General features: G+C 34.1%; 1 protein-coding gene across 4 annotated transcripts in view; it reads right to left on the bottom strand.

Moving 5' to 3' along the window:
• Positions 1-27,695, bottom strand: part of BCAS3 (BCAS3 microtubule associated cell migration factor) — a gene marked incomplete at its 3' end in the record, with an annotated part of 480,594 nt that overhangs the window by 235,846 nt on the left and 217,053 nt on the right. For all 4 annotated transcript variants that reach the window (XM_084239092.1, XM_084239093.1, XM_084239095.1 and 1 more), the window contains 3 exons: positions 27,127-27,292; positions 25,303-25,403; positions 1,814-1,914 (listed from right to left, as the gene is read on the bottom strand). In XM_084239092.1, coding sequence (XP_084095218.1) covers positions 1,814-1,914; positions 25,303-25,403; positions 27,127-27,292 — 368 coding nt within the window. The remainder of the gene's footprint in view (positions 1-1,813; positions 1,915-25,302; positions 25,404-27,126; positions 27,293-27,695) is intronic.

Here is a 27,695-nt window from a genome sequence, read left to right as displayed (position 1 = left end):
AGTCTTATATATTCTCTCTCAATGTAGACTTGTCTTCAAAATACTATTACTTAATTAGTATGTCTCCTCAACTACCATTAACACTGGCAAAGGAATTTTAATTGCAGCAAAATAATAACACCAAAATGCCTTATGAATTTCATGCTTCATGGATGGAGTAGGGAATGTTGCCAATATTGTATTAACTATTGTAAAGACAAAGCAGAGAGTAGACACTGGTTAAAACATGAGAATAAACAGATAATTTTACAAATGAATAACTAGAATACTAGAATAAATATGCAAACCCTTGGTGAAAGACTTAATTAATAATGTCATCTGATTCCTAGGTCCTAATGTCTGTGTACATACTTGATAGAACTTCCCATGTGCCTTGTGTTGCCCTCAGTTCTTTTACGCTTGATCATATTTCTCTGCTTGTGATGATGAATTCTTAACAAAATATAACTAAAAAGGCTCAGCATGCAGCTCTGTGTGTAAGTCCTGAAGGGCAAAATCATCATGGTCTTGGAACAACATTCATATTCTCACTAGTCACCAGGAGAAAATGACTCAGATTTAGGACAACGATTTCTCATTTAAATAGTTGTATACAGTAATGTAAATTAGGCCACAGGGACAGCGTTCTGTGTTTTTTAAGCTCAAATGCATCAGTGTCACAAAGCCAAGAGGTAAACAGATGCCTGTGCAGTTTCACAGAGGTGATGGCCAGATGTTCCCATTCAATTTCCTGGTGTGTGCAGCACAAACATATTGTGTTCACTTTCACATTGACAGCACACATTACCCCTTTCCCTAATTGAAAAGTTGAAGTGAAAGACCGTGGTTTCTTTGCCACCATTCATTTTGTTCTGTTTAGTTTTGAATATTATCAGTGTATCCGCAAGAAAGGATATGGACCTCCATCTGTCAGGAACTGAAACATCGACACCTCCTTCAAGGAGCCTCTCCTGAGTATTTAGGTGTCAAGCAGTGTATGTCACCTGGAATCAACTTGACTCTCCAGTTTCTAGGTGCCCTGGATTTTTTGAGACTACCCTCTGGGAGAAGGCAATGAAACTGTTCCCAGCCCCTGTCGAAGCACCTGTCTGATGAAAAGCTGCTGGATTGGTAATCTGAGACAGGTCATTAACCTCCCCAAATGATGTCAGACTTGAAGCAGACATAACAGCATTTGTAATGAAGTCACTTGTAATCTCATCATTTTGAAATCTCCTCAAGTATCTTTTATTTCAAAGCCATGAGATGAAGACAGTTTCACCTGGCAGGGGGAGGAAGGGTCAGTTGAAGCTGTTATAGGCTGTTTTAGAGACCACTGGAAGCCCCATAAGGCACAATGAGGACATGTGCAGAGTGGAATGCTGCATTTTCCTGATCAAAGCATGGGCCCCATCCTCAGAAGATGCTGGTGTCACAGACCAAATCCAAAAGATTCTTGAATGGCTTCTCTTTTAAAACATGGCCCAATCTTATTTTAATTCAAAGATGCTACATAAAACCCACAGTCCTAAACAATATAAATGAATTATTTGAAAGATATACATATGCTGTGCCCTCGTATGAAAGTTAATGTGCACACACACAGACATGTATACATGTATGTGTATTCATAGACACAGACAGACACACACACTTGCAACAGTATTATCAGAACGTCTCAATATGTAAATATAATTGGTTAATTCTTGTCTACCATAAAGAATCTAATTCCAAGTATTTTCCAATAAGGGAAATATTTTTAAAATTCAAGAATAAAAACAGGATTTCTGTTTTCTTTCACATAGGTCAATATCAGAATAACTTCAGAATTTACCTGAGAAAGCCATTCTTCATCTTCCTGTCCACTATGGTCAGAAGCTAAACTGTCATAGGACCCATGCCGAGTAATGGGTCCCGGACTTCCAGGGGGAACCACTGTAATGAGAAGGAAAACATATTTAAACAACATTAATGAATGCAGTGGAGAATGAAATGTGATCACAACCATCCTGGATATAGTGATAATTTATAAGAAAAAACATGATATTTAATGCAAAAAGGCAATTCAAATAGAGAATAAAAAAGACTAAAATTCTTAGGAATATAAAAGATCTTCAATTAAAACTGTGCTTTAATATACATACATTTATATATATATACTAATATGTTGGATTTTAGTCATGACAAATATGATTGTAACAACTAACTGCATGTTAACGAATACATTCCAGAACAGTAACAACTGTACTATACACACTAGTGTATTTCTTAGTTTTCAGAATTTAGGACACTGCAATCACTTCTAAGTAACAAATCTGATGGAGTTCCTATAATTTAGGCAGAATTTATTATTTTTTTTTCATATTTCAATAGTTTCCCTGATTCTTAAGTGGTATGATATAGAACTAAAATAGATAGTTTGCTTTCTCATACAGAAAGAAACCTATGCTTAGTCAAAGCAATAAAATAATTTTGAAAGTACCACACTGTCTATTTATTGAATTTATTATTTTCATTATAAAACAAACTTTATATTTTCAATCAAGTTTAGGTGCATAGCAAAACTGAGTGTAAGGTATAGAGATTTTCAATATACTCTCTACCTCTAAATACCATTTTAGTACTAAGATAAATAAACCAATGCGGTACTTGAGGGAAAAGAGAGAAAGAGAAAACAAAAAGGATAAAATGTGGTTGAAAATTAAATGGTTAAAAAAGAAATGTGGGGGAAAAAAACAGAAAATAATCCTATAATTTCCACCACCATTTTTCTAAATGTACATATTTCTAAATGTACATTTTCCTTAGATGAGATTCCTAAAAATGAAACCAAAGTATATGAATATATTTACTTTTTTTATGCACATTCCCAGAAAGAGTTATAACTTCCACAATTGCCTACTGATAATGCTATTCAAACCGCATTCTTGCTTATTAGAATACAGACAAAGATGGGCCTCCCCCAGTGGCGCAGCGGTTGAGTGCTGGGCTGCGAAGCTGCCCGCAGCCTCTGCAGCACCGGTTCGATCCCCAGCCACTGGCGAGGGTCCCACATGGTGCGACAGACCTCTCCTGTACCCGCTGCTCCCCTCAGCAGTGTACTTTGGTCCTTCTGCCTATTCTGCTCCCTGATCTTGCTCTGGTATATTCTCTCACCCTCCCGCGCTTCTGACTGTACCCAGTGCTTGTATAAATAAATAAATAAATAAATCTTAAAAAAAAAAATACAGACAAAGATGAAGTGAAGTAGAACCTAGAACAAGATTTTAAATAGTACATGCTCAAAAACACCTACCTTGTGGGGAGAGGACAAATAGTACAGGGAGGGAAATCAGCAAATTGTTTGCTGTTTGTCTTTTACAATAAAGGTAGCATCATGTGTTGAAAAGATATTGGAACATTTTAAAAAAGAAAACGAAATTATACTCTGTATAACTAGCTGGTCCAAATGTGAATATCTGTAAGAATTTAAGTTCAGTTCTTTATATAGTAAGCATAAGCAAGCACCTACTGCAGAATAAACAGCCTTTAAGTATTAACTGAAAGAAAGGAGGTTTGGATTCTGTACTACATAATATCACCATAATGGCTGCACATGATATAGTATGATATAACATAACATAACATAACATAACATAATATTACATAATATGTCAAGGGTAAATTTAAAAATAACCCAGTAACTAGGACTAGAATGAGAAGCATGATTATATTATAGATGAAACAAGATTAGTCATGAGTTCATCATTGCTTAAACTGGATGACAGGCAATCGAGACTCTTTACACTTTTTTTTTCTAATTTTGTACGTTCCATAGTAAAAAATTAATGACAAGCAAGAAAGCCTCTCTCCTCATCCTCCCAGTCATTATCTGCTTTCCAATGAAAATGGTAAAATAACCATATAAAAATCAAACAACATATCTAAATCCTGAATTGTAAGAACAGTTTGCATATATATTTTCAATAAAATATAGTCTTCTAATTAATAATGTTTTGAACCATTCAGAAGATAGGCAAAACAAAATATAGGTCTGATAGGATAATATTTTTCAAAATGAAATAAATAGCCATCCTCCCCCTTACATTTCATTATGTTTTAAAATACCCCTGTTTGAGATAGGAAGAACAGTCCATACTTTCTACCTTAGACAAGCAATAACCTAGCAACACACAATGAAAATAAGAATTCAAAATCGCGATCCTGGGATAAGAATAAAAGACAAGTATGATAAATCAGAGCAAAGCTTCCATGCCATCGATCCAGACTGGACAATCTGGTTATGATTCCTATCTTACACAGGGAAGGGAAATAGGAACATCCCAGCAGGGACAATGAGAATAAAACTGTCCTTAACTCTCCCATCTCATTATTTTATTCTGTAAGCCCTAAAGAATTTAGATGCAACTTTGGAGGGGGTTATAATTGATTGATTGCCCCATATTTGTTAGCATGGAACAATTATTTATAGAAAAATCAAGTTTTTGCATTAACATATATAAATATATCTTGCAAGTCTGTGTTTAGTTGACTGAAATACATACACCATCTATCTAAAGGCTATCTTTTAAATTTACCAACTGTCCTTAGATAACTAATGAGCCTGAGAGAGGAAAGTTATATGTAATTTTGAGGTAAAAAATCTCTGCCAAGTTCTATACTTACCTATAGGAAAGTTTCTTAAAACAAGCCTATCCATCTAACTAAAAAGGATATATTGTCAATTTACTTTAGAGAGTAGAACTTCAAAAGTACTGCCTCTAAATACAGACCATTGATAAGTAGAGATCAACAAGCAAGGGCAAGATGAGCAAATCTTTAGGAGGTAACTATAAGCCAGGCTTTGTTTGTACTGTGTTTTCAGGAAAGCAGAGCATGCTTCCAGTGAGTAAATAAAAGACAAAAGCGGGGGTGGAGGGGTGGGGGGCAGGAATCACTAGAGTGTACTTGGTGACTTACAATATATGTGTTTCCAGATATATATTTTTATATTTTAATGTGTGTTCATATATAAAGCAAACAAAAATAAATTTGCTTCAGTACCAACCTCTGCAAATTTGTCCTGTTAATCTATATAAATCCCTAAAACTTTCAAGTCAGTAGAACAAATAAAGTAAAATTATGCACAGAAAGATTAAATGATTCATTGATAATTTTCCTAAGTCTGAATCCCACATAATAAAATTTTCATATCCCAAAATGGAAAATGTCAATTTATAATATAATTTCTCAAATCCATAACTAGTTTGCATGAGTACCCTGGATTTGAATTTTTGGATATCTCTGCAATATGATATACAGACCAATGGCTATAAGATTTTTGCAAATTACTCTTGACAAGTAAGTTATTTATAAGTTAGACAAAGTTAAAACTAGTGCTTTAGATAATGCTAAAGTATAGGTACAAAGTATTAGTACAATAATGCTTAAACTAAAGAAGTATAAATAATATATCAATAGACATCTAAAGTGACATGCAGAAGTCTCCTTTTTAACAATGGTTAATGGAATAAATACAGGTTAATAATTGGGAGGGAGAAGGGTCCAAACAGGGGAAGGAAGAGCACAGGGAGGACAGAAAGGATCAGAGGTGCTCTCGAGGTGAGAGAACTACTGGAGCTACCCCTGAGGGAAGAAATCAAATACTGTCCAAAAATTGACAACAATGTAAGCAAATAAATAAATGTAACAGTAAATAAATAAATTTTAAAAATCAAGCTCTGATAATTATTCAGAAAATACAGACTAATAATTATAGGTTAGGGTATGAAGGATTAATTCAAGGTCTATTAATGAGTTATTGCTAATTCTGATGAAATTTAAATCTTCTAATATTTCATGGTGTTTTCACCCAAAGTGTAACAGTATATTCTCATTCCCAAGAACAAACTCTTTCTAAAATATCCAAAAAGTAAAATATCCAAAAGCTAGATTTCAATAAACTAAATCATGTATAAAATGTCCACTCTTTCAGTTAGAGAACAGAAGATAAGTTTTTATAAAGTATTTGAATACGCCTTATAGCAGGGCAAGTTTATTACTTGTGTTTTGAGGGTGTTTTAAATATATAGGAATAAACACAGACTAGGTGTTCCTTCAAGAGAAAAAAAATAAAAGGTACAATTATTTGCTCCCAGCACTATCTGCGCTTAAAGCAATGAAAGAAAAAAGATTTTGATAATGCATACAAAAATTAATACTAAGCACACACAAGTTATAAGCATTCTTTTTACATAAACAAACACAAAGCATAATACTGAACATTAAGCAGTATTTCTTTATTAAAAAAAAACAAAGGGAAAATCTATTGGTTCTGTTCTTATTCTATTCCCTCCTACACTTCTTGAACTCCCAGTAATAAATTCTTATAGCTGGAGCTCTGGAAGCTTCAGAGGACACAGCTAATCAACTACAGGTTCTGCTGCTAGTGAACTCATGCTCCAAATTTTAGAAGATGTTGAAAAGCTGTTCTACTCCCTGAAATGTGTCTCAATGCCATTGAAAATATGGCAAACCTATTTCTCAAATAAGGGGGAGGGGGAAGTACCAATCCAAATGGGTCAGATCATTATCAGACACAGCTAGTGGCTTTAGTTTCTGCTGAAAAAGTAACAGATGGTGAATATAGAAAGAAACTTAAAAACTTTTAATATGAAAAACAAAGATGGATCCAAAGATTTTTACTGAAGAAATGAGTGTGAGCTGGGTCATACTGGCAGCTGGGTTTTATGTGGGCAGTGACATAAAGTATTCTTCAATACTTCAATACTTCATCATCTTAAATACTTCAATATTTAAGAGCAGACACAATGTTTTGTTGACCCTTCTCTTTACCATCACCACAAACATTAAAGCCCTTACCATACCGAAGGGTTTCATGGCATCCTGAGAGGTGAATAATGCTTTGCCTGCATTATTCAGTGCTTTAGGTTATTTAGGGAAACAACATTCCTTTTTCTGGCAACAGAGAAATTTGTGAGCTAAATGACATCATGCTGCCTTGAATGAAACAGCTCAGGCTCAAAGTTCACCCAAAGGCCAATAGTGATAAACTCTCATCCAAGGACAAACTTCAATATATTTTTTGGTACTTATTAAAAACAGCATTTATATGTAACAGCCATATAATAAGAGAGGGAGGGCTCTCTCTGTTTCTGATCAGAAAGCACTCACAATCTGAGGAATAAGTTCTTCTTGGGGATGTAGTTTCTTAGTACAGAAACAAAATAGAATGGCTCAAAAGACAATCAATCTGAAAGTAAAATGGTGTAAAGGTTTTCCAATGAATGAACAATTCACAAAAGAGGAAATATATATATGTAACTAAATACTTGAAATCAGAGAGTTGCAAACTTAAACAAGTTGTGCCTTTCTATTATCAACCTGGCAAATCTTAAACTCTGTACTTTTAAAAAATAACTTTTTAGAAAGTGAGAATTCTCTCAGTTCACAAATAACATACCTTACCAAACAGCATGCAAATATACTCTTGCAATAGTTTTTCAAAAAATTTTATTAAAGTTGTGACTCTATTTCAGCTGAAGTCTAGACATATGTTTTCTGCATGATTTCTAAATGTTTCAATTTAAATGTAAAGGGATTCATTGAATCCCATACACAGGATAGCTAAGGACTTAGCACGTATATTACCAGTTGTTCTACTTAATAGGCGCAGTCTCTTGTATCAGTGCAACATCAGCTGAAGTGTTACTATACATAAAGGGGAACAAGCTTTACCTACGTTATATATTAAACGGATCAATGATCTTCCTTGCACCCTGACCCTGTGGTACCATAGATGTTCTCTAATTAATTATTAAAGTTTTCTAACAGTCAGTCATTGTACCTCTCCGATTTCACTTTCCTTTTATTCTACATTCCCAGAAGAACAGTCATCGGCAATATATAATTAGAAAAATGACATATCTTCACTGCCTATGAGATAATAGATTTCGCTGGACTACTGACAACATTCGGGCATCTTCTCTCAGTCCTGCCTTTTCCCCACTACCCTTAAAGTATCAAATAATAGTCCACAGAAGACAAAAACCAAAAAGCTTTCCTTCATTACTTCTGCTGCCATAGTAGTCATCTGACATTTAGTGTCTGGACAAAAATTATACCTGGAGGTAGTCTGGAAGGGAGCACAATTTTTTTTTTTCTTTTTTGCTTCGCTTCTCAACAACATAACCCTCAATACCATAAAACAGAGAGAAGGAATAAAACATACAAAAGCAGTATAGAGATTCACGCTGTCTCAATATATACGTCACAGCATTGAATAGATAGAAACAGTCTCTTTAAAACATTTGAAATTAAGGTGAAAGTGGAGTTTATTTACCTGAAAAGATGTATGCAATGTCTATTAGGGTAACACAAATTCTAATGTTACTCTAGTTTAAAAGTGTTAAAATAAGAGCAAAGTAGCTAGAAAAGGTCACCCTCACTATTTTAAAAGATAATATTATGAGTGTATAATATCTTGCTTACACTTCTCAGTAGCAACTTTCTCTTACCACAAGTAATATAATCTACCCAGAAAAATTAAGTCTAAAAGCAAAACTATTGTCAATGATGCTCACATTTATAGAAATGTGGAATACAAAGCATTAGTAATAGCAGTTGTCTCCTAGGAGGGTAAGGATGGCAGGGAGGTGACTTAATTTCCACTAACTCGTGTATACCTTTTAAATCATGTATATACCATGTTCCTATTTAAAATGTGTATATACAGAGTTGTGGAATAAGCATAATATAATTGAAGTGGGTAGTGCACTTAATACAAGAAGTTAAGAAAACAAATTAAATGCGTATCAGTGGATGATGGAAACCAATTCATGAAATGAAAGATGACCTTATTGCCCACTGCATCATCAGTTTCCTACCTTGTTTTCTTGAGTTTAGTGATATTTTGCTTAAAAAAAGAGGGTGAACATGCTTATACACACTCACACACTCTGTATATATTCACTTGTCATTAATACTATTGCTAAATAGAGGACCAACTTTTAGCAACTGTTCTACACCTAGTATTATGTTTTTCTTGAATGAAATGGTAATGCGTTGGATATTAGAAGTTTCATTAGTGTTAATTCTATAGTGACAACTATATTTTCACAGTTAAGTTTATATATTGGATAGATCTCTTTCAGAAATAATTCTTCACTCTATTTTCTTTTTTTAAATTAAATTAAATGTAATTTTATATAATTCTTACATCATTTTTCATTTTTGCACAATGTATGCATTTTTGTTTGGTTATATTCCCCATACAATTCCCACCCCCCTTATTTTGACCCTAATCTTTCCTCTCCTCCCTCATCCCGGTGGTGTGTCTCTGGTTTATAGTTGTTTATTTATTTTGATTTTTTCTTTATTATAATAACTCTGAAATAAAATATTCTCTGAGAGACTAAGATGAGTACAGGAAATGCAGAACCCATTACATATTGATGTCTTAAAGTTAAGAAATCACCAGAAGATGTGGTACATATACACAATGGAATATTACTCAGCAAACAAAAAAGATAAACTCATTCAATTTGCAGCAACATGGATGGAGCTAGAAGGGATCATGCTCAGCGAAATAAGCCAGAAAGAAAAAGAGAAATGCCGGATGGTCTCACTCAGAGCAGGAATTTAGAAAACCTAAATAAGGGACCTGGAAAAAGACTAATTATAATAAAGTAAAAATCAAAATCAACAAGCAACTATAACCAGAGACACACTATGGGGGCAGGGGGAGAGGGATTAGAGTCAAAACAAGGGGGGGGCGGTGGGAATAGTATGGGGACTATAACCAAGATGAAAATGCATACATTGTGCAAAAATGATATAAAAAATATATAAAATAAAATTTTAAAAAATTAAAAAAAAAGAAATGACTGTTTTTTGTCATTAAATTGTGTTCAGAAGTCAGTGCAGCACTCTGTTAAAGGAAGTAACCAGCCAGTGATTACAAGCTTATTGTTTGTGAACCCACCTACAATGGCACAGTTGAAGAGCAAAGAGTCTAATGTACTTAGTGAAGCTTCAACAATAAAATCTGATAAAAATAAAAGGGAGGGAGTTGTTTGTAAATGTAAAAATGGCAAAAATATGTTTTTGCAAAGTTAATGCAGCTTCTCCCATGCTTCACTTATTTAATATCTAGTTACATACTATATAAGTCCAGATCATTATGCAGCAGGAAGAATTAAATACAAATTTTCTCCTGCCTAAGCAAAAGAGGCAAGGCTCTCTTGGCATGGAAAGTTAAAAGCTTTTAGACCTGGAAGACATCAACATTTTCAACCTATACTTAAGAACATAATTTAACATCTTTCCAATCACTCATTAAGGATCCATGATGTATTTCATGCAATGGGAAAACTAAATGTTCGCGATTTTAGCTCCGAATAAATGAGAAAATTCACAGAACCAAGAGGATAGGGCAAGGAGTGAGACAGTGAATACCAGCCCACAGTACTATTAGATTTTTCCTCTTTTCAAATGCGAAAGAACATTTTTCCAAGGCTTATTACTCTCCCCTCAAGTGGCCCACAATGTCAGTCAAAATACTAAAAAGAGCTAGTGCCTTTAATACGTGCCACTGCATCATATATGTAATATAATATTATGGTTTTCAAAACCCTCATCATTAGAGCCATACTAAAGGATTCACAGGTAATAAGATAAAATAGTGGGTGACTTTCTCATGATATTTCCACCCCCATACATTTTAAGGGAACAGAAGAAACAAGAGGGATACACTTAATTGTTGAAACTGGGGAACTGGTAGATTTGTTAAACTATTCACTGTACTTCAACATTTCTATAATAAAAATTCTTTAAAGACTGTGGTGTGTTTGAAAATAATGAAGTAGACATTTCATCTGCAGGCTGACACAGAAACATTTTGATTCTTTTATTGGTTAGATTGAGGTATGTGAGGTATTTGGGACTACTTATGATTTTTTTTACCCAGCACTATATGTGTGAGAATCATCCATGCCAATAAATATAGCTCTATAACATCTTATTTCTGACTTTAACAAATTGAGACAGTGACTCCTTCCCTTTATTTTCTTTTCTCATTTTTCCTGTATACCTGCCTCCATTTTCTTTCTTCCTCTCTAGATGCTTTTTAAAAGTTTTCTTGAAAATCATCTAATTAAATATTACTTGAATACATGTGTATTGTAAACTTTAAGAATATACAATAAAAAATGAAAGGGTCACTGGCATAGAGAACGGTGATTAGAATGATAATCTCAGAAAATCAAATGTTCTTCTGGCATTTCAAAAGTCTTAAGGTTGAGAGTCTTAATCTCCAGAGCAAAGTCTATCAGAATGCATTGCACATTGAGAAAAACTTCACTCCTTAGAAATTACTAAGGGAATCAAGATGCTCAAAGCAGGGCCTCCCTGATGGCGCAGCGGTTGAGCGCTGGGTTGTGAAGCTGCCCGCAGCTTCTGCAGCGCCGGTTCGATGCCCGGCTGCTCCTTGGCCCCTGGAGGAGGGTCCCACATGGCGCGCAGACCTCTCCTGCCGCCCGCTGCTCCCCTCAGCAGTGGACTTCGGTCCCTCTGCCTGCTCTGCTCCCCACTCTGGCTCTGGTGAATTCTCTCACCCTCCCGCGTTTCTGACTGTACCCAGTGCTTGTATAAATAAATAAATAAATCTTAAAAAAAAAAAAAAAGATGCTCAAAGCAAATAGATCTACAAGGAATATTTGATTTGTGTCAATATATTAGAAATGCTAAGTAAAATTTCGATGACTCTGAAAATATGTACATTAGGATACAGCCATAGTTGTCCAGATGACAACTTAAGAACAGAAAAGACATGATGTAGTGCAAATGTTTTCTCTCTACTATTTGTTAACAGTAAAGCCTCTTTAGCTGGTAGTATCACCTAATAGTATTCAGAAAGGCAAGAAAAATCTAAAAGGAGAACAAGATACTATTTCTATCAATAACAAGTTTTTTGTTCGTTTGTTTTACTATTGTACCTATTTCTCCCCACCCCACCCCCAAACTGCTGTTCATTTCTGTACAATATTTGATTTCTCCCCTAAGGTGTAATTCCTATAATTCTCCTGCCATCATAGCACCCATGAACAATCATCACAGTCCCTTGTATTCATCCCTTCTCTGTCTTAATACCTCTCTTCCACTCTCCACGCTGTGTGCCTCAGATCTATGGTTTGTCTACAAGTTAAGTCTTTGTCCTGAACTTTGGATTCACTGTGTTCCACCTATAAGTGAAACCATGTGATATTTTCCTTGTTCCTTCTGACTTATTTCATAATTTTTTTTCTAGTCAAGATAATGTTTGAAGCCTTATATGTGAATATTCTCAATTAATATAAAAACAATCCTGAATGATTGGTATTATTAATACATACTTTAAGGAAGCAAAACTAAAGCTCAGGAAGGCTCAGTTATTTGCCCAATCACCCAACTAACAAACAGCAGAAATGGATTTTAGGACTATAGATTCCAAAGACCAAGTCTTTACCTAAGTTCAATTTAAGTTAAAATACTCATAAGAAGCTAGAGATATTTCTCTTCAGATGTCAATATCTCATATATGTTTTCCCATACCTCTTAGACTTCATATAATCATGTCATCCTCTTAATAAATATCTATATATCCTGATCAGAGCTACTAGTAGTAAAACCATCACACAATGGAGAAAATTTGCTTTGAACAGAGGTCACTTCACAAGGAAGTTATAGACATTCAATGAAGTTTTATATGTACTGAGAGAAACAAAGAAAGTAGTTTGAGTCACAACCTAATATTCACTATAATACCCCTGAGGAATCAGAATATTTCATTTTAGAAAATATTGGTTTGGTTTCATATTTAAAGGTATGCATGACATAAGCATGGAAGGTCGACTGGCACCTGGAAAAGAGAATTAGAAGGCAGCAGAGTGCACAAGAGGGAAAAACCCACCACCCTCGTAACACTGCTTATAAATCACAGCTCTGACCCAGACTTGACATCATATAAGGTTAGTTACTGAAACTCTTCGTGTGCTCATAAAACACAAAGAAAGCATAGTAGAAAAGACAAGAAACTGATGGTATAAAGGCAGTTCAGTGTTTCTTGTCTTTCCACCAAGTTCAACAAAATCACAAGGCCAAATGCCTCCTGTCATATGACATGAGGAGAACAGATTCAAACTGTAGAGAGACAGCTCTGGCATTCTCCTACCTCCCTTACGCCTTGATCACTGGGCTGGTCACCTTCACTAAGAAAGATCATGAGAAAAAATCTTTTTCCTAAAAAGGAGAAATTCAGTAATGACAAAAGCTGATCTACCATCAAAGCAAAAGTAAAGGTTTGGAATTAAATAATGTAAACAAACAACTGCAAGATGAACAAGTAGAGGTACAAATGAGAATTGAGCAGGAAGACAGAATAACAGTTTTCCTGTCATTCTCAATCTTTTCTGAAATAATAAATAAAAAACTATCATGCAGTCAGGAAATCCTGAAACATATTATACAGCAGAAATTTTTTTTTATAATTTTATAAAAGACAATGGTTAAAAGCACAGGCTTCTATTAATGGTAAAGAGGTGTGGGTAGACATATTAGCAACACTATCATAAAGATTTTTGTTTGGACAAAATCCATGTTTATATGATTATATTTCTTATGGTTGAGAGTGGCTATAATTAATGGATTTCCCTCCTTCTCCTAATGCAGTCATTTGTCAATTCAAATACAGAATTGTCCAATCAATTTTGATGTATTTAGTAAGCAATTTGTCAAATGGTGCTATAATCCAGTTAATATATTAATTCTTGTCAAGCAGAGAGTTCTGACAACTATATGCTTTTCCACAACTACTTTGAAGAGAAAAATCTGTGTTGGTGATTGTTGTGGGGTTAAATCTCTGTTTCCCAATATCTTTGAGCAAGCCACAGATTGTCACTGAGTAGGGATGAAGACCGCTGGAGTGGCAGTTGATTCTTATAAACTAAGTTCCTATAAGTACCAGTGTCTTTCCTATAGAAATATGAAATAAAGAGAGCAACTCAATAAATATCACTAAATACAAAATAAGTTTCAAAGAGGAACAGGGTTCTACTAATAAAATGTACACAATTTAATCTTAAAACTTACTTTACTAAACATATCCTCCTATTCTCAAAGTTTCTTTATGTGAATTGCTAAAGAGGTGGCTCTTAATATTTTATATTTCCTTTCCCAACAAAAGGTCTGACTCCCATCAGTACAAACAGGCATTGTACTAAGGCAGCAATTAGTTACTGGTTGTCAAGACTACAATGCTTGAAAGTTGACTTTGAGTTTACACCATTTGATACTCTAGAAATGGCAGTTTTCTTACTCTGCAAATATCTTTCTTATACTAGCTACTATACTGTTTCCATCTCTTCTCAAGTCTATCTGCATACTAGGTGATGGAGAAAAAAAATCACTAAATATGCTGAGTTTTCAAGTAGATGGTCCAAATTTGCATCACAGATGAAATATGAATTATAGTATCCAAGTGAGTCAAATCCTTTCCCAAACATTTCAGTGGTAGATGTAATCACTACCAGTTTTGGCAAAGCAGAGTACTAGCAAGACTGCTTTTAAACAGATAAGCTCTAGCGTCACCCTGGGCATAGCTGGTAAACACTTTTCCAAAAAGATGATGGTTCTCCCCTTTCACTATATCTAAATCTAAATTTTTCTTATCAAGGAATGCAAAAGCAGAGATGAAGTCAAATCCTTTCGAAAAACAGAACTGAAAAACAACAGGAAAATTTTTTTTGAGTAAAAAGTGAAAGAACAAAGAGAGAAAGGAATACAACATTTATACTTCTAGACATCAAATTGCCCACAGCCCACTCATGAACCCTGCAAGGAGCAAAGAAGGAATAAACAGGCCAGAGTGATTTGGCACAAGGCTGTATATTTAAAAACCTGAAATGTGCACTAGTCCTCCAGACTACCAGACGTCCCATTGTTTCATGTGTCTGCTGAGAAAGGTGCCCTATGTGTCAGAAAAGCACACTGAATATTTTTCAATGACCCAGGGGGCAGAGGTCACTTATTATAAATGGATAATGAGACCTAATGCAGTACTCTGAGTGTGGACAAAGAAAGGGTCTATCCATAGCCCCTGGTGGATTGGTCATTCAGGCTTTTATTTCCTCTATACACTTAATGGAGTCAAACAATTGACAGAAATTCTATAGAGAAGACTGGAACTGAGAGAAACAACTGTATTCTAACTCTGATAGACAGATACAAATAGTGACCCTGAAATGGCGCCAGAACTCCTGTTACCACAGGCATAGCAGACAGCTTTAGCATTCCGCCTAAATTCCCATTTAGTCATTTGTTAGCAATTAACCTTACTGATGGAAGCGATGGCACATCAAACCACAAGCTCCTGCCAATATCAACCCAGTGCATTATCACAGGTAAGCAAATACAGGCAATTCTATTTTCGTTCCTTATTTTTAAAGAAAAAGAACAACCAGATATCCCTGTACTCTCCATTCTATACCCTATTCTATTGACAAAACGTACCTTCAGACATATCAATGTCAGAATATAGGAATCTTAAACTCAGGGTGGAGAGAGTACATCAGAAGAGTGGTACACATGGACTAGAGGCTTTAGGACCAACAGATTATTTTCCTTGAATCCATCAAAAGCCACCAATTCCATGGCCGTAGTTTTTCTTCAATGTTCAAAAGTCATCCTTATTGATGTATACAAAAGTGTCTCATAGTCAGGGTTCCATGAGAGAAACAGGACCAGCAGGATACACATAAAGAGATTTTTTGCAAGGACTTGGCTCATGCTGTTTAGGGGGGTAGCTAAGTAAGCCCAAAATTCATAGAGAAGCTGTCAGGAAGAACAGGTAGAAACTCCTGGGCAGAAGCTAAAAATGCAGCCCACCTGTGAAATTTCTTTTCTTCCTCAAGGAAACCTCAATCCAGCTTGTAAAGTCATGCAACCAATTGGATCAGGCCCACCCAGATTATCAAGGATACTCTTTAAAGTGCTTATAGATGATGAGTCTACAAAATACTTTCACAGCAACATCTAGACTAATGTTTGATGGAATAACAGGGTATTATAGTCCAGACCAAACTGAAACATAATACTAACACATTAATATATTTTGACAGTATTAGTGGAAAAGACAGGCTATTCTTAACTGTACCTGAAAAAAAGGCAGGTCAAAAAACAACCTGAAGAAACACCAAGGTACTAATATCAGTTACGATTTCTGAACTAAAGTAACCCTTTATAAAACCTTTCCTTTTGTTTCAATTTGAAGAACAATTGTGACAGGAAGGTGATTTGACATGTAAAACATTTTGTACCAGTTGGTAAATGCTGAAGCAAATGAGTGAAATGACAAGATTTACTTGAGAGTGGAAATTAGGTTGTTATCTGTTGTTGGAACTTTTCAGCAATAAATTACAAAAACCCAACGAACTATTCTGGGGCTGTGAACACATGTAATACCATGGGTATCAGTAAGTAGTCTCTATCCCATAAACATAAAGGGACAGAAGGAAAAAGAATAATTTTCCCCAAACTTTTCAATCCATCGTTCATAAAGTTTACGATTATTGATGGTAATTTTCATTTAACTCTTTAACATCTTTTCACAGAACTTAATTGCACAATGTTCCCCAAGTTAGAACATACATATATATAAATGCTAACTTCGGGGTCAAAACATCTCAATCTTTTAGTCTCCTGAAGAAAAACATTTCTTTCACTAAAATAATTTCTCTATGTAAAGGCATGTGTCAGTTGATAAATTTAAGTATAAAAAAAGTGAAATTATTAAATGTATTCAATTTGAAGTGTATCTTAAGTATCTCAGATATTCAGACCTAGATAGAGCTACAGGACACACCCAATGGTCAACAATGGACTATAAATACTCTTTAAATAAGTCCTACATTACAAGTTTCCTCTACAAAAGAAAAACATTTCTTTCTTCCCTTTCCACCCTACCCACTCTTGGGCAAATATTTATTATGGACAATGCAAGGAAATATTGTTGAGTACCTCCATCATACTTGGTACATACCACAACAGCGATGCAATCCAGGATGTTAGGCTAAATCAAATGTGCCACTGGAGAGACAGCAGCGCAGAAATTTGCTGCTATTCCAGAGCACTGACAATGATCATGGTAAAGAAGATCAATTTCTCTTTCACTTTTGTATCAATGTGTTCAATATACATCACCATTTTGTTATAAAACCAATAAACACTATACAATAATAAAATATTCTCAAATCACTTCATTCTAAACTCTAAAGTGTGAATTTGTATTATAGGGAAAAATATTTGTTATATCTATTTTCATGATTGTAGCCTGTTTTAGGAACAAACAAACTTGATTTGTTTCTTCCCAGCAGTTTTGGGAATCAAGATCTCTAAAATCTAACCTTCATACTACTGGTTTCTGATTTTTTACATTTTGATATGTAAGATAAATCATACAAACAGCTTAGGGGCTATTGCCTTCATTATATATGCATCTAAAATAAAAAGGCTAGTGAAATCTAGGATATTAGTAAGACAATACACTTTTTAAAAACAGACATATCAATAGCCAGGACACTGACTTGAAAGGACCCCAGAATTCACTTGGTTCTCATTGGTATAATAAAAACTAAGATTTTTGTCAAAACAACACTAACACTTGAAAGTTAGGTTCCAGTGGGAGCTTTGGAATGATCAATAATGCCTTCTTACATGTTATGCTGTCTAGGGCATCATAAAGGAACCTTATGTCCTCTTCCCTAAACTCACTCTTGGAATAAATTACTTCACGGGCAGATTACTTGTTTCAGGAATGACCTGTTTAGGGGGGTACCAAATTAGTCTGGGAAGGGACCTCTAATATGTAAATACAGTTATGAAAGTTTTTTTTTTTCTTTTTTCCTTCTGGCTTGACTTTTTTTTCATCTTTTAAAAAAAAATTTTACATCATCATTCATTTTTAAACAATATTTGCTTTCCCCCACAGCCTCGGGTGTAGTCCCCATAAAGTTTCCTTCACCAATGCACCCATGCACCATCACCTCAGTCCCCTTTACAGCTATGAAAGTTTTGAGGTTATTTACAAGAGCTTGCTAAACATTACGTGGGCATACACTGTTGTGCCAAAACAGATACAACATAACACTTACCAATAATTTCTGTCCTACATACATTCTTCATGTTTATTTCACCATGTTTAAATAAATGGCATAACCTATTGCTGAAGCCAGACATACTTTTCTTCTCATTTTTGGTCAGTTAACTCATGCTATCCAAAATCTAATACATGCAACCATCTCAGTTTTTCTGAAATTTAGCTGTTTTTTTTCATGCTCACTGAAATGGTCTGCAGTAATAATTAACTTCTTCTTCTATGAATTGCTAAACCAATTAATTCATGGTTTTCGCATAGCACTATCACAATGTTTATGGACATTCATACATATGATTATCATTTATATGGTAATGAGGCAAAAGTAAAATCAGCAGAAACTGACCAGGTTGAGATCAAGATAATACACTGAATTTAAGTATGTGAAGTTTGAAAAATAATTATAATTATATTTTCATTAGTGGCCACATAAGAGACTAGATTTAAATTACCTCCTAAAACAACCAACAGCCTTAAGCAAAAGGCTTTTCTAAACCCTCCATAACAAACTTAAAGCTTAAAAATAACAAAGCTTAAAAGTCAGGACAGAAACAAATTTATTTTGAGTAATTTGATTGCATTCTAGGAATAAGGGGCAAACCCCACATAAAAAAGCAGGAAAATGTAATCCATATCAAGCCGGAAAAATCAATGAATAGGAAAAACCTAATAAATAAGAGAAAAGAATTAATACAACACTTTTATTACATGAATGTACATACACCAAACACATATATAATGAGAAAGAAATGAATGACATAAAATTGAAGCAAAATGGAACTTCAAGAAATGAAAAATAAATCTGAAGTGAAGGATTTATAGAAAAAAATTAACAGGTTAGACAAAACAAAAGAACTGATACAGATATAGTACAATAAACTATGTAAGATCAAAGAGAGAAGGAAGAGAATTTAGAAAACTAACAAAGAATCAGTGAGCTGGGAAAATATCCAGTGGTCAACATATATGTATTGGGAGTCACAAAAGGAAAGAAGAGCCATGACAGGAAAAAAACATTTGTGTTAAACTATTCAAACCGATGAAACTACAAACCCATGGATCCAAGAATTTCACAAACCTCAAGCTGAAGAAAACCACCATACTACAACATGAATTTAATGTATTTTTCTACTTTACTATTCTTTTCCTATTGCTTTTATGTTTTTTGTCTCACTCATGTCTACTCTGTTATTATTTCCCTTCTTTTGCTCTAATTTGTTCCGCTTTTTCAAGTTTTTGAATGTGGAACCTACCATCATTGATTTCAATACTTTCATTATGACATAGGCATTTAGTCCATAAATTTCTTCTTCAGTATTCATTTAGTGCTACTCCATAAGCTTTAGCACTTTTCATTAAAATTTTTAATAATTATAGATTATAAGAAGTTGCAAGGAGTATAGGAAATGTTTGTATACTTTTAAAAACTGGAAAACTGTCATTTGAAGAATCCACAGAATGTATACAGGATACACCACTTTTTCATATACAGTTTCACGTATGCGAATCTTTATAGGAGTGTGGGTGGGTGTGTATGTGTGCATGCATGCACACGTGAAGTTCTATTCAATTTTATCACATGAAAATTTCTGTAACTGTCACTACAATCAAGACACAGAACTGTTCTATTACCACAAAGACCCACCTACCCTTCATAGTCATATTCAATACCCTTTCTCCCACTCTGTCTCTGAGGCCTGGCAACACTAACCTGCTTTCCGCCCATACAATTTTATCATTTTTGAATATGTTATATAAAAGGAATCTTTTTTGCTCTTGGTGTTAAGATTTGTAATATGGCAAACATTTGAGAATGACTTTTTTCATTTGCCCTTGAGGTTCACCCAACTTATTATATGTATTTATGCTTCACTACACTTTATTTATATTTTTTGCTGAGCAGTATTCTAAAATATGTTCTGTTTTCATTGACATTAACAGCTCCAAATAACTTCTAATTTCTACCTTGATTTCATCTATGAACCATGTATTATTTAGAAATTTGATATTTAGATTCCAAATATCTGTGGATTTTCTAGTGATGTTACTAATTTATTATTTAATTTGACTGTGGTCAGAGAACATATTTTGTAAAACTTGAAACCCTTTAAATTTATTAAAACTTGCTCTAGGGACTGGAAGACAATCTGTTGTTGGGTGTTGTATTCTGCTTAGTATGATTTAATGTCCAACACAGGTTTAAAGTATGTTTCTCCTAAACAACATATAATTGGGCTGATTTTTTTTAATGAATTTTACAATCTCTGACTTTCTTTCAGGATATTGAGACCACTTTTAACTACTTAATAATTGGGGTTATGCCCTCTCTGTTGCCATTGTATTTTCCTTCCTAAGGCAAAATGACATGTAAAAATTTGTTTTGTTATTTTAATGACTGAATTATATATATGTATGTGCATGTATACATATATATATCTTAACCTTATAACAATTTAGCTGCAAGTGATACACCACTCTCATATACTATAGAAACCTTACATTTGCCTGCTTTCATTTCCCATTCCACTTGCCTCATGCTGTTGTTATCATTCCATCTATCTATCTATCTATCTATATATCTATCATCTATCTGATACCCCAATACTACTGAAGCTGCTTTTATTTTAAATGTGAATTATATTTTAAAGCATCTTAAAAAGATACATTATGTTTTCATCACTTTCAATGTTCTTCATTCCTTTACATCTGGTGTTATTTTTTCTCTATTTGAAGTATTTCTTTTAACATCCATGCAGAGCAAGTCTGTTGTTGATGAATTCTTTAATCTTTTTCATGTCTTTAGGATTTTTTAATTTTGTGCTCATGTTGAAGGAAAGTTGGGGAGGGGGCATAGCTTTCTAAGTCAACAATTATTTCCTTTTGCTATTAAAAAGAAATCAGAGGGTCACTGTTATTGTTGTTTCTTGGTATATAACTTCTTTGTTTTTTTTTTTTTTTTTTGACCACTACCTCACACCATACACAAAAATCAACTCAAAATGGATTAAAGAACTAGACATAAGACCTGAAACCATAAAATATATAGAAGGAAATATAGGCGAAACACTACGTGATTTGCACATCAAAGACATCTTTACAGACACATCACCCAAAGCAGTGATAGTGAAGGCAAAGATAAACAGCTGGGACTACATCAAATTAAAGAGCTTTTGCACAGCAAAAGAGACAATAACAAAAACAAAGAGAAACCCCACCAACTGGGAGAACATTTTTGCACCCAACACTAATGATAAAGGACTGATCACAAAAATCTGCAAAGAGCTGATGAGACTCAACAACAACAAAGAAAATAATCCAGTCAAAAAATGGGCGGAAGAGCTTAAAAGAAACTTCTCTGAAGAGGAAATGCGAATGGCCAACAGGCATATGAAAAAATGTTCAACATCACTTGTCATCAGGGAAATGCAAATCAAAACTACCATGAGATACCATCTTACACCAGTGAGAATGGCACATATTAAAAAAACTAGCAACAACAAATGTTGGCGAGGGTGTGGAGAAAAAGGAACTCTTCTGCACTGTTGGTGGGAGTATAACTTCTTTGTTTTACCCTCTGGCTGCTTTTAGAATTTTTCTCTATGTGATTTTGAACAGTTTGATTATGATGTACTTCAGTATGATTTTTTTTTAATGCTTCTTAAGCTTGGAATTTTTTTATTTTACTGTCTGGGAATCGGTGGGTTTATATTTTATATCAGATTTCCTATCTGTTTATCTTCAAGTTCATTGATTTTTTTTTTCCTTTTACAATTTCTAGTCAATTTTCAATGTTATCCAATGCACCTTTTCCATCAGGGTTTTCATATTTAAAACTTTGATTTGGGTCTTTCCCTTATCTACTTCTTTTGATCTGTAGACATTGTCATTTAAAACTGTCTGAATGATTCCTTGATTTACTATAGTTTCCCACCCAGATCATAAATAATATGCTAAATAATTATGGAAGACTGCCTGCAAATCTTCAGAGCTCTGCTTCTGCATATGTCTATTCTCTCTTACCCCTGCATAGCAAATTCTTGGTCTGGAGGTAGCCAATTGTAAATATTTGGCATTCTATGGGCCTTGTCATTGCTACACTATTACTCAACTTGTGGTTCTAGTTTAAAAGTGGCCACAGACAATATATAAAAGAAAAAGTGTGGCTGTGATTTTATAAAATTTAACTTAGAACATTTCATGGTAGTTTACTGATAATTGCTCTTCCTTCATGCTACTGGACTCGTAGCATGTTCCTTTAAATTCAGAGTCCTCTGTTTCCATTGGTTTGCCCTGCATTGAAATACAGCCTAGAAACCCTTTAAAGGTAGTAAATTGAGGCAACTATAAAGCTTCACTCATTTGTTTCCCAGCAATCCCCAACTGATTAGTGAATAATGTTAAAAACACAAAATTTGGAATTTTTAATGTCATGCATCTTAATGTCAGGTAAGAAGTCTGAGAGTTTCAGGCAGGTTTCCCACCCCCAACAGCCACCCTTTTGCCACATATTTAGAAATTTGTTTATCGACTTACAGTGCATTTATTGAGATTATAGGGCTGGAGGGGCAACAGGGATTCCTTGCTAAACATCCTGCTCTCCTACTCTCTTGTCCTGAGACAAATCTTTTTCCCATTTCTATTTACATCATTCTTTGTGTACTATTATTATACTTTCCGGAGTTTGTACAAGTCGGCCTCACTTGATTGAGAGATCCAAATACAACCAAAGAAGACAGTGACATTAGAGGTCTTCTCCTTCCACCAGATAGCATTTCTTTGTTAGAAAATGTGATTTTAAAATCTAAGCTGTTTCTATGTCTCTTCACTCAATGTAAATAAGCAATTCCTAATTAATATAGAATTCTGTGTCTATTCACTATACATTTTTTGCCTGTTAGAACTATAGCTATAGTAACATCTCACAAGATAAGAGAATACATTATTTATATTTGTCTTGGAAAACAGATATAAACATGATCAAAATCACATACTCAGAAAAGGTATTCTAATGTCATTTTACTGAATCTATTATTTAGAAAATGTACCCTTCTAAGATAAGAAACAAAGGTACAAAATAATGTTTAATTGGGCATACTGTTTTATAGTTTTTAAAAAGGACTGGCATCATGTCATTGATCACAATAATACCTTTATGAGAAAAAGTATTATTATTGGTATTTTATATTTACCAAGTTACTGAGAGGTACTTTGGAATGGAACCCTGTTCATTTCAACCTGATCCCAATTCTAGTCCATGTGGAATTCAAAAGGTCTAACATGAAATATATTACATAGAAATCACATGACTACTTCCCTTCAGATGTTCCTCATTCTTTTCCATTCCAACTCTGCAATATGTCACAGGATTGTCTTGTTTTCTCTGTAATACAGCCTTACGTAAAGCCATCCTATCTCATTCCAGCATAACTAAGAGTCTGCAACTCTGAACCTCCTATTACAACAATGCCAGAATGAACTTTCTAAAATATAGTTCTCATAGTGTCATTCCAAAGCTTGAAACCATTTGCTGGTTTGATACTACCTATGATGGTGTTTTATAGACTGCACCTGGGGAATTTTTCTGAGTTCTGACAACTAGACAAAGGTAGTTAGAGCTGTAAAATCAAGTGCTGTGAATCGGTTCAATTGACAGAAACAAAAAAAATTGTCAGAGATAGTTTCATTTGTTCTTTGCCCATATCTTTTTATTACATATTTGGGAGTTGCGACTGTATGGCTATTGAACAGTCCTGTCAAAATAACAAAACAAAGAAAACCAATATTATTTCTGAGTCAACGATAGTGAATTCAATAATTACTTATTTTTATCCCTTTTGAGGTAAGAGAAATATGATCATGATTTTAATTTGATATTATATAAATGTCCTGTTTTTTCAATTTCTATAAGAGTCAAACATATGCTTTGATAACCTAGAACCTATCAAAGATTATATACTCTGCTCTTGAGCCAGAAAATCACTAACATATTACCCCCCTGTGAATCCAACTTAAGTCTCTGCCCTCATAGTTCAAAATATAACCCTCTACTTAAGCACCAGTCTCATTTTATTTTACTTTTTTATTAAATGCATCTTCCAAATTAGAGAATTAATTCATTGAGAAGGGAAGAAACTCACTATTCACATTTAAATCTTAAGTGCCTAACACATAGAAGTCTCAACAAATACATGCTGAAACAATCAGTGATACAATTATCTAAAGAGTAAGACTGCCAACTATTTGTTATGATTTTGGAGTTTCATAACTTTTAGAGCAAAGTCAATAAATTTTCTCTATTTCCAGCATAATATTTAAAACATTATAAGCATGAAATAAAATGGTCTTAGAAATATTTTATATATATATATATATATATATATATATATATATATATTGTATAATACAGGCTGGTAAACTAAAATCCACTAGCAGCACATCATTGTTGATTTTCAGAAATTTTATAAAATTTGATTATGATTATACAGGGTTCAGAGCCATTGATTTAAATTAAGGAACCAATCAATTCTACAAAGTTGAAAAGAATTTTTAATTCTATAACTGTAAACTAGGTAATAAATATTAAAATGTCTCTTCATGGCTCCCCTACTAAACAAGCTGTTTCTAGTTCAATATACATTTCCTAATTACGGGAAAAAAAAGAACTTGAATTAATCTCCACAAATGTTAAAGATTAGTTATGAAAGTAAACAAACAAACAAAAACCCAATGGAGGTGTGATAATCACTTCATTATTGCACATAAAGTTCTACAAAAAACAAACCTATAATAAAGTACTCACAATGAAAAGTGTGGGTTTTAAGTCAGAAATAGATAACAAATTTTATGAGACTTGTTCTAGTAGCCTCATTTTCAAAAATAAACTTTCAAGTCCACCAGATAGTCCCCTCAATTGCAAGGGGGAGGGGCCGCAGGAAACATGAACAGTCAGAAGCATACTTAGTGTGTGCTATACTTATGGTTTACCCTTGTATTAAATATCTTACTTGCCTCAGTGTGATTATTCATGGCCTATGACCTACGAACCAGCAGAAATATGCATGGTTGAATGAGAAGTCAGCATTTTAAGATGAAATCTCAAAATACTGCATGGAAGAAAAAAAACAATGAGAACTACTTACGGCCAGCAAGCAGGAACTGATAATACTGTACTGCATCTGCAGCGAGGAGCAGAGGGTGATTTGCATTAAATGGTGGTTGCAATTCATTCCACTGAGGAGTTCTAAGGAAACAGCAGAAGAATATTAATATTTAAGCTTAATAGATGGGATATAAATCACCATCACTGTCACCACTTATAGACATTGATATAACCTCACACTGTCTTAGTAATCATTAAAATGAACTTGTTGGAGAGCTGAAACCTGAAACACAAGGCCATCTGCTTAAAAAGAATAAAAAGGTGGTAATGAGTCATACAAATTATATAGAATAAACATCAATTTAGTAGCAGAAGACACTAAAATGGGATAGACGGACATTCAAAACATTGGACAGAGAGGCATGGTAGAATTCAATTATCACAACTAAGGTGTTCTAATTTTACCTAATTTCTGACAATACTTTGCTCTATTCTTAGAATATATGTATATTTTAAAATAAAATCAAGCAGGAAAATTGTTTTTAAAAGCACAGTCGTGTTAATGGTTGACTTATTATAGACCTAATTAGCATATGAGCTCCAAAATAAGTCACTTATTTAAACAATGAGGGTGTAGTAATTTTAATGAGATCTGCCTGTTCCTAAATAGCTTGATAAATAAGATATTGATCACATCAATCCAGTGCAGCAAAGTAGCAGTAAAGAATGTTGGAGCCTCTAAAAATCAATATAAGAATATTTTAAAATGTCAAAAGGAAAAGGATCATTTTCATATCCATTTTTGTCTCTTTCCTTTTATACATGTCAGGACCAATTTTTCATACTATTTTACATTCTATTGAACAAGTTGTATTCTTCACGCTAGCTGAAAAAGACTAATGATTATGAAACTTTTGAGGTTTCTGGTTCCATCTTTTAGTTTTGTTTATAATACAGTGTATCATTTTACCAACTTCTATAGTCTCTTATTTTTTTTGTTGTGGTAACACTGATTTACAATACTGTATGTGATTTTGAGGCATAGGCTCACACCTGTGGATGAGATGCATGTCACTTCACCACACCCACCACGCACACACCCACCATCTTCTGCCATAAGGACTAAACATTTCTACCATGCTTAACCATTATATTCTGGGGAACTTTCTACCAATATATTCCCTTACATGACTCTTAATGTTATTTTCAGTGAGCATGAGACTGGAAATAGGGGAAGCACCGTAACTCTAGGTGGACAAGATAAAACCTATGTCTTAGGAAATGTAACGCAAACAGGTAAGGAGGAAGCAGTTCAAAAGAGAGGGATTCTCCAAGGTAAAATACAAAAGACAAATGAAAACATATGGCCACACACAAAAAAATGTATTCACAAATGTTTTTAGCAGCATAATTCAGGACAGCTAAAACTAGAAAAGACCACCAACCAATAAACAGATAAACAAAATGTGGTATATCCATGCAATGCAAGAATATTCGACCATAAAATGAAGTTCTGATACTTTCTACAACATTTATGGGCCTTGAAAACATAATGTGAAGTGAAGAAGTCACATTCTCTGATTTTCATTCATGGGAAATGTACAGAATAAGCAAAAAGTTTACACTCTGTGATGCCATTTATATAAAATCCTAGAAATTGTAAAGTAACCTACAGTGACTGAGCAGATCCATGGATGCCTGGGCTCCATGAGTGAGGAAGTACTTGGGGATGATGGATGTTTATTGTGCTTATTATGGTGATGGTTTCACAGCTGGACGCATATGTTAAAACATACCAAATTGTATGCTTTTAATATTTTATACCTCAATAAAGCTGATAAAGAGAAATCAAAGAAGGGCCCACCTAACCAAAGTCCAGCTGGCTCGAGGTGAAGTCATCATTTCCAGCGGGGTGTCATCGCTAATCTTGGGAGCAGTGCTGAGTGGCCGTGGTTCCATCATGTGTTCCACTAAGGTCCCATAGCAGCTAATAATGTAGAGAGACTCAACTACAACTTGCTTGGATTGATCTACAAACAGAAAAACAGAACCTGAATGCATAATAATGGCATAAAAGAAGCACTACGTATTAACACAAATTATTAACCGTGTCAGTCTGCTCAAAGGCTGTTGAGTGGAAACGCAAAAATGGGAATTTTTTATCACCTGGTACAGGTTCCTTGTTTAAAGGTTGCCTCTTCTAAGTAGACAATAGTAAATATGAAACTCTCTACACTATCAAAATATTTTAAAATCTTAAGCAACTGATTTAAAGAATGATGAAAATATTCTCAAAATTCTAATACATTGAAATATCATTTTATAGTCTTGTATTTTTCTATAATTTGTCCCATATTATGAAAAAAAATGACAACAGGTGGGACAGGAAAGGACTATATGGACTAAGACAATTACACAGGATAAACCTACTCA

The sequence above is a fragment of the Talpa europaea genome, assembly GCF_964194135.1.
Source record: "Talpa europaea genome assembly, chromosome: 7".
NCBI lineage: Eukaryota > Metazoa > Chordata > Mammalia > Eulipotyphla > Talpidae > Talpa > Talpa europaea.
Note: the sequence above shows the minus strand (reverse complement) of the source record. Positions and strands in the feature narration are given on the sequence as shown.